This window comes from Carlito syrichta, unplaced genomic scaffold (assembly GCF_000164805.1).
Source record: "Carlito syrichta isolate Samal-C Ts95f unplaced genomic scaffold, Tarsius_syrichta-2.0.1 Scaffold308809, whole genome shotgun sequence".
In the NCBI taxonomy this organism is placed as follows: Eukaryota; Metazoa; Chordata; class Mammalia; order Primates; family Tarsiidae; genus Carlito; species Carlito syrichta.
Genome location: NW_007252905.1, coordinates 300,699 through 314,073, shown reverse-complemented (window position 1 = coordinate 314,073; position 13,375 = coordinate 300,699). Strand labels below are relative to the sequence as shown.

Here is a 13,375-nt window from a genome sequence, read left to right as displayed (position 1 = left end):
ACTAAGAGGAGAAAAATGGAAATCTGTGATTATAGATGAATGTTCTGAGAAGTTTGGAAAGAAACTAGAGAATATCTGTAGAATAAAGTTCAGCAGCAAGGAAGAAGCTGAAAATATATATAGGAGGCTTTAATTTCTGGAGTAAATTGCTAGGAAAAAAATGACAGTACCCAGGTGGTGTGTTGGGTGTTGGATGGTCAGATGGCTACCACAGCCCTTTAAACTGAAGGAAGGTGGTAAGGCCATAGGATGGAAAACTCAGATGCCTTCTTGTTTGATTGCCCCAAATTTCATGAAAAAATAAAACACTAGTAGCTGCGCTCGGTGGCTCAGCCTGTAACCCGCGCTTTGGGAAGCTGAAGTGAGTGGATTACCTGAGCCCGCGGGTTTGAGACCCGCCTGGGCATCCCGGCGAGATATCATCTCTACAATAAATAAAAAATCAGCTGGGCGTGGTAGCGCGTGCCTGTAATTCCGGCTACTCAGAAGGCTGAGGCGGAAGGATCGCCGGAGCCCCGCAGGTCGAGGCTGCGGTGGCCGGGAGCGGCCACTGCACTCCAGTCTGGGCGACAGAGTGAGACTCAAAATGAAAACAAAACAAAAAACAAAAACAAACAAACAAAAAACACTAGTAACTATTTCTACCACTAGTGGGTGGTGGTAAGTGGCTTGAGGAGAATGATGAAGATCTGAAATAGTGTTGAGGGTGGGGAGAGGAAATGTATAGATGCCAATAAAAGTATCACTTAGTATTACATTTTCCCAGTCACTTTTACAGGCAGCATTTTGCATGCCCCTGACAAAAACTTACATCTTTCCCCATCTTTTCTCATGGTGATTATTTTACTGACAGAGCAAGGCAATATGAAAGATGAACTCACTTTTATGTGAAGAGGGAAAATTCCTTCTTTATTTTTTCAAAAATAGCTATGCATTTCAACCAGTGGTCTCTGGAGACACTACCTTCAACATGATTGGCTTTGATGATGGAATTTAAAAAACCTACAGAGGTCAATATGGCTGCTGTAGCTAAAGAGGAGGGGGCACTCATCATTATATAATATACAGGCTGGCATCTTGCCTCCGTACAAGGCAGATTAGAAAGAGAGATTTGAAGAAAGCTCTTCAAAATATACCACATCACTTATTAAATTACTACTTTCTTGAGGAAACACATTTTTGAAATTTTTATCATCTTGAGTCATCATAGAGACTTCCCTTACATATGACAGGAGCAGGGTAGATATTATTTTTTGAATTTAAAAAAATGCATGGTTTGCAAATAACTTACTCATTTATTTGGGCTTTTCAGCCCTTTACTGCATACTCTTCAAGGGCCTGTCCATCTCCAATTAGTTTCTTTTTTTTGAGTTGGAGTCTCACTCTGTTGCCCAGACCAGAGTGCAGTGGCCGCTCCCAGCCACCGCAGCCTCGACCTGCTGGGCTCCGGCGATCCTTCCGCCTCAGCCTTCTGAGTAGCTGGAATTACAGGCGTGCACTACCACGCCCGGCTAATTTTTTTATTTTATTGTAGAGACTCGCCTGCCCAGGCGGGTCTTGAACCCACGAGCTCAGGCAATCCACTCCCTTCAGCCTCCCAAAGGCGCGGGATTACAGGGTGAGCCACCGAGCCCGGCTCCAATTAGTTTCTTTATCTTAAGATATGGGGGTAAATTTTTCATTGACATATTTACTCCTCAAATCCTGATTTGCTTGAGACATAGTAGGAGAAGTGAGGATTTACTTTTTTAAAAAAGCTTAACTACATTATCTAATCTAAGGAAAGAAGTAGAAATAAAAATAGATTCCTGACTTGGTCATCTTGAACAATATAAGTTTATCTTTGAATTAATAAGTTGCAAAACACATGCCGATCTCAAATTGACTTTTGCTTCTCTTTTTGAACGCAAGAAGACATTATGTGTTCTGTGAAGCAGGCATGGAGAGAGAGGTCATATGCAAGCTGATACTGTACTTACTTTTGCATATCATTTCACAAGTTTAGATAATCCCAGAACCATTATTTCATCTTTTTCACTGACTTCTCTTCTCTTTTTAAAAATATGTTCATGCTCCATAGATATCTGTTTATGTGTACATCTACATTGCGAAACAAAGCCCTTCAGGGCAGAGATTGTGTCTTACTCATTTATGTTTAATGCATCCCCAGAACAAATCCCAGTATTTAAGATAGTTGCTATGCAATAAATACTAGAATGTAAATGATTGTGTGAGGCTGTTAATTAAGACTTTGTTTATACTTATTGAAATAAGTATTCTCTACTTTTTCCTAGGAAATCTTTTGTTGATTATATTTGTGAGTTATTTTGGAACCAAACTGCATAGACCTATAATGATTGGTGTCGGATGTGTGTTTATGGGCCTAGGGTGTTTCTTAAAGTCACTACCTCATTTCCTCATGAATCAGTAAGTATTCCAGTCTTTGATGATTTTTAGATTCAATTTCACCTGCAGGAAATGAAGCTTGTTCTTTCCTCTCTAGAAGCAATGTTTTCAAACAGCACCAAGCACTGTAATAGGAATGGGAAGACACAGATTCTGTTCCTTCAGTCTGTTTTGGGGTCTTGGCTGTCTCACTTCCACTTAGGAAGTCACATTTTGCCAATTTATACAGTAGAGATTTGGGACATTTCATTCATGGAGTTAAGTCTGATGGAAAAGTAGGACCAGTGAAAAGATGGAATTTCTCCTTCTCAGGATTATCTAGAGACTTCTAATTACAATGAGATGCTGCTTAATTGTAGGTCACCAAGAGACAGGCAAATCTGAAGGCTGATTTTTAATTTGATTTTTACCAAAGCATTTATGTACACAATTTTTTTTTTTTTTTTTTTACAAATTGAAGGTTTGTGGAAACCCTGCATCAAGTAAGCCTATTGACATCATTTTTAAAAAACAAAATATGTTCACTTTGTATCTCTGTGGCACATGTTAGTAATTCTGATAATATTTAAAACTTTTACATTATTATTAGCTCTGTTATGGTGATCTGTAATCAGTGGTTTTTGGTGTTAGCATTGTAATTCTTTTGAGGTGCCACAAACCACCTCTTATAATACAGTGAACTTTTTCAATAAATATTGTATGTGGTCTGAGTGCTCCACATCAGCCATTTCCCCATCTCTTTCCCTCTCCTTGGGCCTCTCTATTTTCTGAGACACAACAACATTGAAATTAGGACAATTAATAACCCTACAATGGCTTCTAAGTGCTCAAGTGAAAGCAAGAGCCGCGCATCTCTAACTTCAAGTCAGAAACTAGAAATAATAACCCAGTTTTTTTCCATTTGATTAGCTTCTTTGTATTTCTCACTAATTCATCATCAAACTTCCCACTGGTAAGACAAATGTCCTCTCAAGAAACTTATCCACATCAGAGGGCATCACTTTTGTCTTTGGAATACTTCTCATAAAATCTTCAGTTCTCCATCTGCAATCTGAACTGGGAACTCTCTTGACCTGCTGTATTACCATTTTCTGGAATTTTTTCTCATTATTATCCTTGGGAATTTGCTTTTTATCTCTTTCTTACATTCAGTTATTTATTTTCTGGGTGTCACATCTATTTTCTTTTTTACTCTTGCTTCTTTTTATGGAGATAATAATCAATAGCCTTCTTGAAAGTGCTCAAGGGAAGTATAAAATGTAGCACTTTCTACATCTGAAAATATTCTGATTTACTCCCACACTTGAGTGATAGTTCAGCCAGGGTAAAATTCTAGATTGAAAATATTTTCCCTAGGGATTTTGGACATTTTTCTAATTTTCCTAGCACCGAATATTATTATTGAGAATTCAATGCCATTGTAATCTCTATGGTAAGTTTTCTTTATTTGGAAATGATTGGGATTTTCTTTTCATCTCAAGTCCAAAGTTCATGATAATCATACTGGTATAAATTTATTTCTTCATTGTGCTAGGTACCTTCAGTTTGGACTCGTATGTTCTATTTCTTTGATAATATCTCCCTCACACCCCAAATATTTTTTTGTTTTCTCTTTCTAGAACTTCTACTACTTGAATATTGGAATTCTAGATTATGTTTGGGTTTTTCATATCTTTTATCTCTAACTTTCTATTTTCTTGTCTTCTTGTTACTTTCTTGGATGTTTAGCTTTATCTTTCAAGCTTTTGAATGGCTTTCTAGCTTGTGTATCACATTTTTAATTTTCAAGAACTTTTTTCATACTTTGAATGTCTCTTTTTTTAGGAACATCTTATCATTCTTACAAGAATGCACTGTCTTTTCCTATTTAAGTTTTCTTCATCTGTCTTCATTTTCTCTGGCTCTTTCAAATGCACAGTTTTTTGTTTGTTTATCTCTGTCTTTACTGTTAGAGGCTTCATTCATCCTTGGTTTATCTATTCATATTTTAGAGGAAGGAATAACAACAGCAAGCTACCTGGAAGTTCTGCGTGTGTGTGTAGGACTCGGCTAATAGAAGACTTCTTTATAGAGTGAGGGCATAGAGACCAGTTGTTTTATAAATGGTTCAGAATTGTTTATTTATAGTTGTTCTAGACAGGGATTTTTCAGTCTCTTACTTGGAATGTAGAAACTTGGCTACCAGACAGGTAGGAATGGGAATGTCGCTTTTTTTCTTTAATATCCTCAGCTTTTAGTATGGCCTCCCTATCGTCAATGTGCCTGTCTAGAATCAATGGATGTTTTCAGTTGGAGTGACAGGGATGTCTCTGGGAGTCTAACTGTTCCTTAAATAAACTTCAAATCAAAGTGTTTAAACTTTTCTGTTTTTTGGATCATGCTCACTTTTGCATTTATAAGTATCTCTTTTTTTTTTTTTTTGAGTTGGAGTCTCACTCTGTCACCCAGACTGGAGTGCAGTGGCTGCTCCCAGCCACCGCAGCCTCGACCTGCTGGGCTCCGGTGATCCTTGCGCCTCAGCCTTCCAAGTAGCCAGAACTACAGGCACGCGCTACCACGCCTGGCTAATTTTTTTGATTCATTGTAGAGATGAGGGCACGCCAGGCGGCCCAGGCGGGTCTCGAACCCGCAGGCTCAGGCAATTCACTCACCTCAGCCTCCCAAAGTGCGGGATTACAGACTGAGCCACCAAGCCCGGCATTTGTAAGTATCTTGCCTGAAACTTTCCAGGGATTTGAGGCATGTGTTTGACTGCTTCCTTGCAGGCACTTATGGTTGAGTTTCTCACATCTTCTGATTCAGTGACCACTCACTTATCTACCTTCTCATTTTAAAAATCTTGTTGGATTCTCTCTTATTGTCAAATTTCTCATTCTCTTTAACCTTGTGGAATTATGTCTTTTTCTTTTCTGTTTAAAATGAGTTTGCTGCCATTTTGCTAGTATTTTGGTAATGAATGGACTTTGAGTTATTAGATTTTAAGTGGATAAATTAAATAAACAAAAGTATTTAATCTTTGTAAGTATTTTTGAAGGGATCAGGAGCTTCTCGGCAAAGAGTTTTTACTGTACTTTTATTATCATCTGACTTAAGACAATGTCAAGTAATATTCAGCTGTCATTTACATTTCTTTCCACCATCTGCTAAAGGTGTTATTTCTCTGAGGTTGTCCTACCTTACAGGGTCATGAACATAGAGACAGATAGAAATCTTTGTCCACAGTTCACAGCCAAACTCTGTGGGCATCACTGGGCAATTGTAATAGGGGGAAGGTATTTTGATCCATTTTATTATATCCTGTAGCACAGAAATAAGAACTATTGATGGCATTCAAGTACTCTTTAGCTCTTGTGGAACCCAGAAGGACAAGTTTTCTTTTGGCATCTTCTTATCTAATAGAAACACTGAAGGCAATCCAGCATAATTTCTAACAAAGAGAGACTCAGTTGTTCATATTTTCTCCATTCTTGCAGCCTGTAACTTATTTTCTGAGAAAGGATATGTGGATTGTGTGATAATTTCCTTAAGTTAAATGGTCACTGCCGATTGATCCTTTCATTCTTATGAGAAGAGAAAAAGTCATTATATTATTCTGTCATGGCGATTGAGATTCTCCTAAGGTCTTTCATGACAATGGGCAAATACTTTGTTTTTCTTGGGGATTTATTAAACACATGGAGGAATTATTGTAAGGATTCTCAGAAAGTGGGGGCCATGCTTCTTATAAGCAAACCTTAGAGAATCCAAAGTTGGAGACTTGTTTTTGTGTGTTTTTATTTCCTCCAAAGTCTGTCTTCTTAATTATATTTTATTAAGACTTATTTTTTTAAAATTTCTTTCCTTATCTGACAGCAATTATTTCTAAGATATGACTACCTAAAAATCACAGAAGGCTGATATTAGATAATCTAAAGACAGATTACTCACATGCAAATAATTGTAAGGCAATTATAAAAAGATTACACATTTAATGTGAGCAAGTATTTTTTGATGCTCTTAATTCATGATATAATAGAGTGGCAAAGATGAAAAGACATTTTTATTGGATTTGGATGTTGTGCCATAAGGGAAACAGGAGTTAATAACCTGTACATTGCCACATTGTCCTCATTATCTCCTTGACATAAACATGTTTTTCCTGTTTTCATACAGCTATGAATATGAATCTACAGTTTCAGTTTCAGGCAACATATCCTCAAACAGTTTCTTGTGTATGGAAAATGGAACCCAGGTTTTAAGGCCAACGCAAGATCCATCAGGTTGTCTACTTCATTTTATTGCTTTCTTTTCAGTGAATTTGAAACTGGGCACTTTTTTCTAAGGGGTTCAAATGAGATAATGGTTTTGATTAAATGAGTAAAGCATATGAACAAAGGTATTTTCTCTCTTCAAGGATTTTGGAAAGGATCACAAGGGGAATAAGAATAGCTAATAACACAGAATGCTATTTATCTTATATTTGAATATACTTTTTCTTTTCTTGTCTTTTTAAAGTCTGGGTCTTACTTGTCACACAGGCTAGAGTGCAGTGGCACAGTCATAGCTATACACAACCTCAGAGTCCGGGACTCAAGTGATCCTCTTACCTCAGTCTTCCACATAGCTGGGACTATAGGTGTGCACCATCATACCTGGCTATTTTTTTTATTTATTTATTGTAGAGACAGGGTGTCTATATATTGCCCAGGCTGGTCTCAAACTCCTGGACTCAAGCAATCCTCTCTTCTTGGCCTCTCAAGGTGCTAGAATTACAAGTGTGAACCATTGTATCCTGTCTGAATGTATTTCTTAAGACTAATTTGTTTCTTAAATTGGTTATTTAAAAATGAGTAAAAGCCATCTATCCAAGGACCACGTTAATCTCACAGAAGAAAACATCTTAGAAGAATGAATGTATGCTGATTATTTGGACTATATGATTATGTAAAGAGGAAATAGAGAAGGGGTGAAGTTCAAGAGATATGAATTCTATCACTGATCTTTCATAGCAGGGAAAGCAAGAGAGTATGCTATAGTTCTGAATTACTTTAGTCTCTTTAGTCCCTTTCTGCTGAACTAGGAACTTGTCTTTCTACTCCCCTTTTCCTCTTTGGAGATGCTACTTTGTAACACAATGCAATAGTAGTGCTTCTTCTAGCATCCTGTAGGCCCAGGTAACAAGATACTGGCTCTGCCCCTCCATACACTAGGGAAGCTACACAATCTTTTGGTGATATTTGGTTTGGAGATGATTCTGCTGACTTACCTCAGTTATAAACCTTTCCTCCTGTGTTGGGAAAATTTTTATTTTGGATTTATATCTGTGGAAGTTGTAGTAGTCTCCAAGACTGGAAATTTCACTGCCATTATAGGAAACCAAAATAGTTTCAGAAAGCTAAAGACTAGCTTCCCCAGCAGCTCTGTCAAGGAATCCTCCCTGAAAAAAGAAAAACAGTGACATCCACAGTAGCTATTTTGAACTAGCTTTTGCCAAAGACTGACTTGGGTGCTAGTCTGCATTGTAGTGGATATAGCAACATCTTTCTGTTCTGGTACATCTCCAGGAATGCACACTGATAGTATCACTCACCTGATGTTTTCAGTGTTGCCCTAGATTAGGACTAGAGTTTGCCAATGATCTCTAGGCACTAATCACTGTGCTCATCATTCAAAAAAATCTGAATACCTAAAAATGGAGATTACAATTTTCTGAACTGGAAATGACTGAGAGACAGAACTCACAAGACGTTCCTGAACCCATTTGTGATCAGGAACTCACATGCAGCACTCAGCCAGTTTATAGGAGGTGAGAGTACATTGTCCTTCACTTCCCAGAAAACATCACTTCACAGAGCTTCCTCACCAGGATTTTGGATTAGAATATAAATGGAAAAAACGTAGATATAAGTGTTTAGAAATCTCTCTATCTTTCTCACTTTCAATTCCCATGCAGCTGTTGCTCCAAAGACTGGTATGAATTTCTCTACAGAGAGTTGTTTGGTGGTACAGCCAATAGGCTCTATAGAGAAATGGTGATTACTTTTCAATTAAATATTTTCAGTTTCCATAAAGTAATTAGAGCTATAGAGAATACAAATTTCAGTGAGACAATGGTTTAAATCTTATAACGTCAATTCTAGGGAATGATATTTGTGGGTTTTCTTTCTTTCCCCAACTTTGTATAGGAATAGGTAGTATTTGTAGTACACAATTGGGTCCCCTAGTTGAATCTCTTAGGTGAATAAAAAGCCTTGATATTTAGTGTCTGTCAAATTCTGTGGTGTAACAGTCCCATCAAACTACCATGGAGTTGTCACTAAATGCTGAATTGGAATACTCATCTCTTTCAACCCAGTAGGAACTACCTCTAGCATATCACTCAAACTTGTCCATACTTAAGTATTCTGCCGGAAAATGCAATAGGATTGGCCCAATGATTCATTGCTAGTGTAGTAATATAAATCATTGACTACCGTGGTCACAGAAGAACAGTGAAATGCCTAAAGAAAACCTAGAATTAAGTATCACTAACATTTTACTACCAAAGGCACTGATGCAATATCTCTTTTTACATTTTAATACAGAATGTATGAAGGACGTTAAATCATTCATGTGGGTATATGTACTAGTAGGAAATATTATCCGTGGAATGGGTGAAACTCCTATCATGCCTTTGGGAATTTCCTATATAGAAGATTTTGCCAAATCTGAAAACTCTCCTTTATATATTGGTAAGTTTGAAAATCTGCCTTATCTCCTTTTCAAAGTAGCAACTTCCTTGAGGGTAGAAATTCATTATTTTTCTGTGCTCAGTGGTTTCCAGAATGATATGCAGTGCCTTGGCATGGCTGGTCATCAATAAAAGTTTGCTGAATGGAGAAATATATGCTAATTCCAAATGACCCATATTTTAAAAAATCTGCTTTCAGCTATTGGAAATTTCACAAATCCTAAGTTCACTTTGACTCTTTCCTTAGCATCACACTATATCCAAACTGTTATAAGATTTATTTACCAGTGTTTTCTCTAAAATGTCCTTTATATTAAAAACCTTTCTCACCCTTTTCACTATCGCTATTTTTGTTTAAGTCCTCATTACTTCATCTGTAGATTATTGTAACTTCTTTATTGGCTGTTTTATCATTAGTATTTTCCTTTGTCAATTTCTTATACACATACTTGCAGCATAATTTTTCTCAAACATTATTTTAATCATGTCTGTCTACTATGTTCCTAAAACATACCAGTCTCCCTATTTATTAAATCTGATCTCTCCACTTATTACTCATGGCTCTGCACCCTATTTATCTATTTCGTTTCCCATATAGTTATCTCTTCAACACAGTCTCTCCATATTAGTCAGATTTCTTCATATTTTTCACAAATATATGTCTTTATATTTGGGGTTACATTTTTTGAAATTATCGTTTTTAAATCGATGTACGTCACCTGGCACAATAGACAACTTCAGACCCGCCTTCTTATGTTGTCTTCTAATCTCCTAAATGATCTTAATTTATTCTGCATGACTTGCATATATTCTTTAGTTATTTCATCTAAGTAGGTCATAAACTCATAACTTTGAGTTTAGTGACATTTTCCTATTAATGTAGGCATATCTTCTAAACATAAGAAATGTTAAATAAGGTGAGAGAAGATAAGAAATGTTGAATAGGATGACTATAGACCATAGTCAAGATGGGTTAAAGTATTTAGGCATCATTACTCCACATAACTTTTGGCACTTTTGGGCAACTCACTCACTTGGCAATTATGATTTTCAGGGTTTTTCTATTTAGTCCTTTCAAAATCCTACTTATGTTGAAAGAATTCAAGCAATTTCCTACAGTAAATGAACAAATGCCTTGTTATAATGTGGATTTATTTATTCAACAAATACTAGAATCTATAATATATAAAATAACTGTGATAATCTTTATATGTATTAAGATGAATAAGATAGGTTCATATAAGGTCAGTAAATACATATCTACATAATTATAAGTATTACACATATAGTATGTGTGTGCACATATATGCATGTATCTTCAAATAACTATAAGCCAATTAGCTATAGATCAAGAAAACAGATCTATATATGGCTCTGGAATTTAGGAGAGAACATAAAAGCTAGACAAAATTTGAGAGTCATCTACCCAGAGACAATAAGTGAAAACAAGAGGAAGAAATGAGGTTTTTATAAAAGGACCCATATACAAAAGGAACCCCAAATAATCACAATTTATTTACAAATAATTGTGTATTTACTCTTATGTGCTTAAACTTCAGTAGGCTTTAAAGTACTCACCATTTGATACAATACACCTATCAAGATGCTTTTTCACTACTCAAAACAATTTTTGAACTCATCAGTTTTAATGTCTTTTAGTGCTTCTGCCATTTGTTGTTTCACTTCTTCCACACTGGCAAAACATTTCCTTTTGAGAACTTTTTTCATCTGAGAAAACAAACAAAAAGTCACTCGTGACAAGATTGGGTGAATAGGGAAGGTAGGGTGCAGTAGTCATGCTTTTTTTGGTCAAAAACTGTTGAACAGGTGCAATGTCATGGCAGAAGAGCAACAACTCAGGATATTTCTTCCACGAGGCAGCCTCTCACAACAACGCAGGCGGGTACACTCATGCTTATAGGTTCCTAGAACACTTACCGAATGAGGAAAGCTTGTAATACAAGCGATCTGCCCTCTGCAAAAAAATTAATTTCTTCTTTTGGGGTCCCCATCATTTATTCTTAGAGATTCTAGAATAAAATACTGGGAAGCACTCCTACTTTGGGAAGAGTATAAGAAGAAAAATAAACAAATAAATAGATAGTCATAAAGGAAGAAATTGAACAATAAATGTATAATTTTTAAAAAATTTCTTAGGAGGAAATTGTCAAAAGAGGAGTTGGCCAGAAATGTCAAAAAACCTAGATAGCTAAGAGGATGAAGACCAAAAGAGGACAATGGATTAATAACAAAGAGACCACTGGTACTACCTGAGAATATTTGGAAGATAATGTTAAAGGACTTAAGTAGAGGCAGAGAGTGTAGTGAAAAGAAAGCAGAGTGGATTTGAAATATTGTAGAATCATCGAAGAGGGGATGTTTGAACAGGCACGAGAGAGTGTGTGGTAGAGCAAGACCTCAGAGAAGATAAAAGGGATTGGTAATCAGAAGTCGGATGTGTATAGACTGGGCTTCTCCATATCTTCTCCACAGAGAAGACAGAGGCAATACTCAAAGACAAATTTGGAAATGAAAATAAAGAGAGTTGAAGAAGCTCTTATTTGGATTTTCAGTAGGCAGAGAGAGCTTAGGATAGATGCTGAATTGTAGACAAGTCACGAAACAGCTGATGATGGAGTCCCAGTGAGTAAGAATTCAGGTGAGAACATAGAGGACTGATAGACATGGGAAATAAGAAAGTGAAAGATAAGAAAGGAGATTATGACAAAATTGGAGAGAAGTATCTTAATAATGAGCACCTAGCCAGAAGGAAGTTTCAAGTTGGAGATTTGAAAGTGGAGTTTTCCTGAGGAATGCACCACATGAAATTCATCACAATAAGGTGTTACTTTAGAATTCCTTTAAAAGCATGCCTGTGGAAAGCATCAAAAGAATCTTGCTCTATACAGTGGTTTTGTCAATAGCGTGATCGTAGCTGGGATTGCCTGTGCTGCTACACAAATCTTTAACTGTGACCCAGTAAGGAGAATTTGGAGGCCTAGTGGAAGTGCCCTTAGATTATGAGGCTTATTTTTCATCATTTACAGAAACAAACATCGGTTATAAACACAACAGCCTTAATATCCTTATAAATTGAATATCTAAGTCAAAAAAATTCAAAGCAAAAGTAATTTAATCTTCAGGCTTTTCATAGACCCAGAATTCTTTATGTAAGTATATAATTATACTATAACCTTATATTTTTGTTTATTTTTAGGGTTTATACAAACAGGAACTATCATTGGTCCTTTGATTGGGCTTTTGTTAGCATCATTCTGTGCAAACGTTTATGTAGACACTGGATCTGTGAACACAGGTAATTCAAAAAAATCTACGTATACAGTATTTAGTATATGTAAAATATCTCAGGTATGTTATCACATATAATCATTGCCTTACTTGAAACAAAATTAGAAAGGTTATCTCCACTTTAAAAGTGAGCAAACTGGGGTGGAATAGTTTAAATAAATTTTTATATACTTCAAACCAGTAAGCAATAAACAAGAGAGCAAGATAAAACGCTGATTTTCTGATTCAAAATCCAATGCTATTTCTACTGTATCTCAACCATAATACTTGGTTTCAAAAGATTTAAGTACATAGGTTCAAATGTTTTTTAATCAAGCAATCATTTGTGGGTAATGAAATAGGACTTTTATTTAGTGAGCACCTAATTTAAATTGCTTACATGATGGGACAAATAATCAGACTAATTTTTAAGTAAACAGTATTATAACACTGCATATTATCAGAAAAATTTTATGAGTAATTATATGAAATTTTATACCAGATAATTATAATTTTATTAACTTTCTGTAGTTCATACAGGAAATACTGAGTTAAGCTAATAAAAAATATATATTCCTTTACAGATGATCTGACCATAACTCCCACTGATACTCGTTGGGTTGGTGCATGGTGGTTTGGCTTTCTGATTTGTGCAGTAGTGAATGTGCTTACTGCCATTCCTTTTTTCTTTTTGCCCAAAACACTTCCAAAAGAAGGACTAGAAGATAATCCTGACATCATTAAAAATGACAAAGAAGAGAAACAAAGAGAAGAGATCAAGCAAGAAAATAGTGGAATCACTAAAGGCAAATATTAAAAAAAACCTCTAATAGTATATGATTTACTTTTTATTTTCTACAGATGTGTCTTTATTTTAGTCTAACACTATAATATGCTATATTATGTTAAGACAACTTGTTATTAACAGTCACTGGTGAATTATTCCTGTGCTACTATTTGAAAATACGTGGC

General features: G+C 35.9%; 1 protein-coding gene across 1 annotated transcript in view; it reads left to right on the top strand.

Moving 5' to 3' along the window:
* The window catches only part of SLCO1A2 (solute carrier organic anion transporter family member 1A2), a 109,595-nt gene that overhangs the window by 77,521 nt on the left and 18,699 nt on the right, over positions 1-13,375 (top strand). Inside the window, exons 4-8 of the mRNA XM_008065827.2 lie at positions 2,295-2,427; positions 6,559-6,665; positions 8,970-9,116; positions 12,333-12,431; positions 12,988-13,209. Coding sequence (XP_008064018.2) covers positions 2,295-2,427; positions 6,559-6,665; positions 8,970-9,116; positions 12,333-12,431; positions 12,988-13,209 — 708 coding nt within the window. The remainder of the gene's footprint in view (positions 1-2,294; positions 2,428-6,558; positions 6,666-8,969; positions 9,117-12,332; positions 12,432-12,987; positions 13,210-13,375) is intronic.